The sequence below is a fragment of the Lampris incognitus genome, chromosome 17 (genome assembly GCF_029633865.1).
Source record: "Lampris incognitus isolate fLamInc1 chromosome 17, fLamInc1.hap2, whole genome shotgun sequence".
Taxonomy (NCBI): Eukaryota; Metazoa; Chordata; class Actinopteri; order Lampriformes; family Lampridae; genus Lampris; species Lampris incognitus.
This window is the reverse complement of record NC_079227.1, coordinates 29,671,207-29,678,528: the sequence shown is the minus strand read 5'-3', so window position 1 is coordinate 29,678,528 and position 7,322 is coordinate 29,671,207. Positions and strand designations below refer to the sequence as shown.

The following is a 7,322-nucleotide window of genomic DNA, read 5'->3' as shown; positions in this document are numbered from 1 at the left end:
CTAACTTTATGGGGCCTGAACAGAGAGGACGTGATGTATTTGTACATCTCGCGCTCGCCGTGTTTGGATGACTCATCCAGCAGTGGGTGTCCTGTGCCTTGATCTCGCTCCAGAGCTTGTGCTTCTTTGCTTCTCCCCACATTCTTTTCCTCATCTCCAGTTCCCTCCCTTCAGCCTTTGTTGTTTTATTTATTGATTTTCATATTTGAAGAATCAACGTTATCTCCTTTAATCTGAGTCCAGCTCCGGGCCCGTGCCCCCGTTCCCCCCCACCCCACCCCACCCCGTCCATCCAGTCTAATAATGATCGTAAGGGTAGAGTTCCCTGAGTTGCCAGACGGGCAGACAGGCTGGAGTGGTGTAGTGAGGATGCCGAGCAGGTTGTCCTGTGTGTTATTAAGTTACACACTTTTACATGAGGGGGCTGTTTGTCACCGTCGCAGGGTCTTCAGAGGATGCAGGTAATTAAAGGGGCCGTCCCCTCCAATGGTCGCACCAAGAATAAAGCCCTCATGTTGACAGGTAGCTTACATGAGGAAGTGTCCTTGAGCAATTCATATCACCCCCCCCCCCCCAGGGGTGTTGCTCTGTGACTGTTAACCTCCCTGGAGGGAGACAAGTAAAAAAGTAAAACAGAAGCTTATTCTAAATCATATTCTGTCTCTCCTGTTTTCCCTATCCCTCTCCTCTCTCTTTCTCTCTCTTGCCCCTTCTGTCCCCCTCTGTCTCTCCCCTTTCCCCCCCTCCCTCTCTCTCCCCCCCTCTCTTTCTCTGTCTCTCCCCCCTCTCTCTCCCCTCCCCCTCTCTCCCCTACCTCTCTCTTTCTCTCTCTTCCCCCCTCTCCCTTCCCCCCCGGTCTCCCCTCTCTCTCTGTGTTTCTCTCCCCTCTCTCTCTCTCTCCCTTGACCCACTGTAGGACTTTGATGACTTCATCTTTGCATTTTTTGCCATTGAGATGGTGATCAAGATGGTGGCTTTAGGCATCTTTGGGAAGAAGTGTTACCTAGGAGACACGTGGAACCGCTTGGACTTCTTTATAGTCGTGGCTGGGTGAGTTACTCACATACAAACACGTGAAAAAGAGCCCCACTCACATGTGCTTGCTTGCAAACACGCACACACATGCAGGCCTGCACACACATGCAGACATAAACACATAAAGGCAGCCACTTTATGCAACACACACACACACACACACACACACACACACACACACACACACACACACACACGCACACGCACACTCATGCATGCAGACACAAACTGTTTAGACTTCCACAAACATACAAATGCACATGCTTTTAGTTTGATGAAACAAGTTCCTGAATATCTCCTGCTGGTTTTGGTTTGACATCCCCCCACACACACAACATACCCCACTGTTTTTTTAATGCCATCCACAACCTCTGTTGCCCGTCACTGGAAAGAGGGCACGTTTCATTTAGAGTTGTGTTTGTGTGTCAGTTTGTGTGCCCTGTGCACGCACATGCACACACACACACACACACACACACACACACGTTTGTGTATGTTCTTCAGCCGCAGAAAGGGGGTCACATTTCATCAGTTTTTCTGCAATAAAACTTACAACACACACACACACACACACACACACACACACACACACACACACACACACACACACACACACACACACACACACACACACACACACAACGGCAGGCTCTAAGAGTTAACTTCAAATAGCATCTGTGTTCTGCAGGTGAAGGTCATTAATCCTCTATCTTTCTTCCATTGCTGCCTTCCCATCTCTTCACCTCCACTGTTGTGTGTTCATGCTGAGCAGTTGCTCCACGCTGTCTCTCTGCTCCATCGATCTGAATCAGCCCTTCATTGGAACTTCTGATGGAATTCAGATTGAAATTAAGCCCATCGTGAATGCCTGATTTAAAAAAAAAAATTATTATTATTATTTTATTAATTGATTTTTTGTTGCTATTCCTCTTGTTGCTTATGTTGTGCAGTGTTTTTGATATAAGCCATGCCAGGCCTAATAACTTGGGGATGTCTACATAAAGGCGAGAGTGAAGGAAACCTCAGTCCCTCATAGTCCTGTGTCACGATTTAATAACAGTTCAACAGCTAGTCTACAGACAGTCAGCATGTGAAGTCAGAATATTAATGAGACGGAGTTGGAAATCTGGCAACAATAGAATAATTATCTTGCTGGCTAAAAAGTTGTGTGTGTGTCAGAGAGAGAGAGAGAGAGAGATAGAAAGAAACTCAAAATATGTTGCATATTTGTTTCACAATATCACCATTTCTGCATTGTAAAACAAAAAATGTTGGGCCTCTCGCCTCGCAAGGAGCCCACAGCCATAGTGAGACAGTGGTCACCTTGGAAACGGAGGTTGCCGGGCATTTTATACATCCTGGCAACAGTCATTATTTTGACAGAGGGTGGCTATGATGAAGTGTTTGTGTTGTTTTTTTTTAAACAATAATTACCGCTAAGCTGCTTTTTCAGCAGATATACACTTCCTCCTAATCACCTCACCGCCAGGAGGAGTGAGGAGTGGGAGACAGGGGGAATGATAGTGGGATGGATGAATCGATGCAGGGAGGAGAGACAGGACAGGACGGGGTGCGGGAGGAAGAGAGAACTATTTGAGTGACGGTGGATGGAGGGGTGGATGAGGGGGCAGCGGAGAGAGAGAGTGGAAGGGAACAGGAGTTGAATTAGTGATGTGTCGACTGTTGTGGTTGAATAAGCAGAGGGGAGTTATTGGAATTAGAGGCGTGAAAAGCTTATCTACGATAGCCTAAGTTAACATTTACATTTTATATTTTGGGTATTTAGCTGATGCCTTGGCACCTTTTTTAGAGTTTGAGTGAGTCAGAATAATGCAATGGTAGAACAAGCGTATTACCACCAACATTACCCAGATTACCACAGTAATCACTGAAAAAGAAGTAAAGAGTGGTAAGAAGAGGTTAGTTTACAGGGCTTTTCAAGTCAAGCACATATCATAGCAAGTACTGAGGAATTTCTACAAGAGAAGTTTATTTCAGGTCGAACGGGACGAACTTTTCTTCTGAAGAAACTCATTCCACCATTGGGGAACTGAGAGGGAGAGAAGTAGGAAGGGGTCTACCTCTGGTTATTTGGAAAAAAAGAGAGTGAGAGAGAGGCAGAAAGGGAGTGAGTTGGGACATGAGAGATCAAAACATTAAAAAAATCCCAAACATAAAAACTCAAGCCCCAGCATCCCCCTACCCTATCTGCAATACAGATAGAGGGACAAGGGCATGCTGTTTGGGATGGTTGGGGATTGTGATAGGGTGGGTGTATCAGCCCCTCCTAGTTTCTCTCTTTACCTGCCTCCCAGATTTGGTGTAGTGACGGCTCAATCAATGGTCAAGGGGAGTCTAAGGCGGGCATTCTGCAGACAAGGGAACGTATCCATACATCGATCTGTCTGCACAGGAGCGAATGATTGGGGGGGGGATGGGTGGGAATATGCTCTGAGAAAGGAGCAATAGATTGACAGAGATATGAGCATCCACAGAGAGCAAGGCGAAGGCTGGGTCGATGGCGCCATCCAGCTCCCCTTCAATTATTAACTCGGTTTGACGGCGAAACACACCTATTGTTTCATCGACGGCTGGTGGAAAGCAGCCCGGTAAACAGAGTGTTCAGGTGTGAAAGCATCATGGTACACCTTTACTCATCTTCTGTCGTGAGCTGCTGTCATTATGGCTGCCATTGGGTTTATCTATCAGCGAGAGGAAAACACAATAGGCAATCACGGCCTTTTAATGCCCACTGACGACTGTGGGAAACGTACAATAGCGAGCTACACAATCCACCCTTCATAGTACATTCATATGAGAAGGGATGCCCTACTATGCATTACCATATAAATGAAAGACACTTGTTCCATTTCAAATTACCTCGCTTTTGAAACCGCGAAACATCTACCCGGGGTTCGGGAAAGACTTTTGATTCAAGCTGCTGACAGAGGAGTCCCCGTAGGGGGACAGACAGAGATGTGAAGGCGTGGGAGAAAGACAGAAGAGAAAACAAAAAAAGAAGAAAGCGGAAAGACTCAAGACCGATGTCAGAAACAAGAGGGAACATGGCCATCAAACCCAATCCTCGGTGCCCTCTATTCTCCCCGTGAATTATTGATGCCACTTGGCACCAGTTCCAGCCGTGTTTTTTTCATGGACAACGGAGGGTTGTGAGTGAGACCGGCGAGGAGGAAGAACAAAGGAGAGAGGGAGCGACATGAGAGACTAAGGAGCACAGACAGAGAGAGATTTAACGGGAAGTGGGGAGGACTTATGTGCACTGACAAGGTACGATCTCCATGAACGATGATGGCCATTGAGCAAAATTGTCTACTGTCCAGAGCCCAGTGGTAATTCTGACTGCCTCTCAGTCTTTCTCACCCCACTACTCTGTCCACCCATCAAATCATCCCCCCCCCCCCCCCGAGTAAGGCGGACCCATGCACTACAATGTGAGGTCCGTTCGTCTATTTCTTTCTTTTTTCGGTGTAGCATGTACTCGGTTACCCCAGGGTGTCCTTATCCACCTGTGTGCTCTTCCATTAACCAGATTATCTCCCTGCTGCAAGTGGGTCAGGAGTCCAGCCATAAATTGAGTCACAGCGAGGGAGGAGATGCCAGCGAGCAGATAAAGGGAAGGAAGGGAAGTGTATCGTTGAGAAAAAAGATGGAGATGATGTGGCCATGAAGTGTGGCCAGAATGTTTTAAGAAAGTAGAAGAGAGGAGAATAGATACTGGGTGAGATAAAACAGGTATGTTAGCATAAAAACATTGGTCATGTAAGACTTTCATTTGCTGTTAATGTGCTGATTCATAATTATTTGTAGTTGTTTTCTGTGATTTTCTTTTTCTTTTTGGATTATTTATTCTAAGGAAAACAATTGGGCTGTTTTTTTGTTGAACTTAATGTCAATAAGGATTCAAGGAAAAGGTAGAAGCAGGGTGAAATTACAGTTTTGGAAGTAGCAATTCAGCTATTAGATTAACCATCCATTATCTATACCTGCTTAATTCAGTTCAGGGTCACAGGGACAGAAGTCTATCTCAGCATGCAATGAAAACCGACTCAATGACAATAAGAAATAACACTCAGTCCATCAAACGGCCCTACACACAGTTACTCACACGCCATTCACACCTTTGACTCCAGTTCACCTTAACGTTCAAGAGGACGTAAGGTGAACTGGAGAACACATATATATATATATGTATATATATATAGACTGGAGGAGGAAACAGGAGAACCCAGAGGAACCTCTCGCAAATGCATGGAAAGCATGCAAACTCGACGGACTGAATTTATCCCCAGTACCGACTTGCTGTGAGGTGACAGTGCTAACCGCTAAGCCACCATTCCCCCCTCATGTGAAACCAACTGAACTCCGTTATTCTCATTTTATCATTATTACTGAGAGAGCGAGAGATTCTGGAGGCAAATGTGAATGAGGAACAAGTTGGCCGGCATTTCTGTGCGATGCCTGAGTGGGCCGAGGTGGAGAGGATGATGGGAGAATGTTGTTTCGATAGTGATAAAAGATTTTCCGTCCGCTCTCAAGCATCCCTCCTCTCCCCGGCCCTCTGATGAGCCCACACTTTCTTTAATCCTGTCAAACTGTAGTCACTGGCTCCGCTGTGTACAGTGACAAGAACAGTCCTCTTTGTGTGCATGCATCGTGTGTGTGTGTGTGTGTGTGCGTGCGTGCGTGCGTGCGTGCGTGCGTGCGTGCGTGCGTGTGTGTTTTCACAACCTTCTCATGGTGGAGAAGCTTGCGCATACCAATGATCCCAAGAGCTATGCTGTCCGGAGCTTGGCGGCTGGTAGGGTCACCCAAGGCAGATAGGTCAAGGGGGAGGTTCCAGACAAAGCGCGATCCAACAAAGACCTCAGCGATGGAACCGGTGGAAGATGTCTCCAGGTTACAATGGCAGTGAAGATGGATGAAGGCTGCAACAGAGGGTGGTCTCCAGTCGTCCTGGTTTTCCATGCCATTGGACTCTAGCCACCCGCTGCCAAGGACCGTGTGGTGGCTGCAGGAGTATCAGCCTCTCCATGTAAAAAGCTGTCACGCGCAGGCGTCCTCCCACCGTACGGCTCCAGGATTGGCCTCTACGCCCACCTGAGGACCCAGAGGGAGGACGATCATACTCGATTCCGAGTGACCGCCGATGAAGATGATGGTGTGTGTGTCTGTTTTGGGTTGAGGGGTTGGTATCATACCATCCTGAGTAATAACCCTGATGGCAGGGAGAAAAAAGAGACACCCCCATCTGAGTTTCATCAAATACCCCAAAGCCTGAAGCTGTGGTGCATGGTGTTATATCTCTCATTTTGTCTCCTCCGCAGTACACACACTGTCACTCAGATAAACACATGCACACACGTATGCAGTAACGCACTCTCTATCTCCCACACACTCTCTTTAGCTCTCTATCTCTTTCGCTCTCACCTTCCTACACCACCCCCACCACACACACGCACACACACATGACAAGCTAAGAGATTAACTGCTGTGACATCTTGCATGACCAGAATAATAACATTGTATATAAAAGATAACTATCAAAGAGAACAGAGGACTGAGCGTTACGTAAGAGCTGAAATTAGTTAAAGAGAGAAGTGCTGTTTGAGAGTTTTGTTGCGTCCTGATTTAAACTTAGCTGTGTGCGCCCAGTGCAAGCTACAAAGACCACGGTAACAGACAATGACTAAGATTGTGACACATCCCTGCATCCGGTTGGCATGGCAGTCTATTCCGTTGCCTTCCAACACAGGGATCACTGGTTTGAATCCCCGTGTTACCTGCGGCTTGGTGGGGCGTCCCTACAGACACAATTGGCCGTGTCTGCGGATGGGGAAGCCGGATGCGGGTATGTGACCTGTGGTCCGTCAGGGCACCTCTTCAGCGGGGAACTGGGGGGGAATAGCATGATCCTCACACGCGCCATGTTCCCCTGGTGAAACTCCTCACCGTCAGGTGAAAAGAAGCGGCTGGCGACTCCGCGTGTATTGGAGGAGGCATGTGGTAGTCTGCAGCCCTCCCCGGATCGATAGAGGGGGTGGAGCAGAGATTGGGACAGCTCGGAAGAGCGGGATAATTGGCCAGATACAACTTGGGAGAAAATGGGGACCCCCCCCCCCCCCCAAAAAAAAGATTGTGAGACACCAGACAACAGCAGGCCTATGTTGCAGTCCTAAATCGTTTGGTGTTGTCCAGCTGGGGGAAGGGGGAGGGGGGGGCTCTTCTGCACTCATATAGGTGGTATGTGAGGGAGCGATGATGATCAA

General features: G+C 47.7%; 1 protein-coding gene across 1 annotated transcript in view; it reads left to right on the top strand.

Moving 5' to 3' along the window:
• cacna1g (calcium channel, voltage-dependent, T type, alpha 1G subunit) overlaps window positions 1-7,322 on the top strand; it is a 181,439-nt gene that overhangs the window by 47,605 nt on the left and 126,512 nt on the right. The window contains exon 7 of the mRNA XM_056297388.1: window positions 915-1,050. Coding sequence (XP_056153363.1) covers window positions 915-1,050 — 136 coding nt within the window. The remainder of the gene's footprint in view (window positions 1-914; window positions 1,051-7,322) is intronic.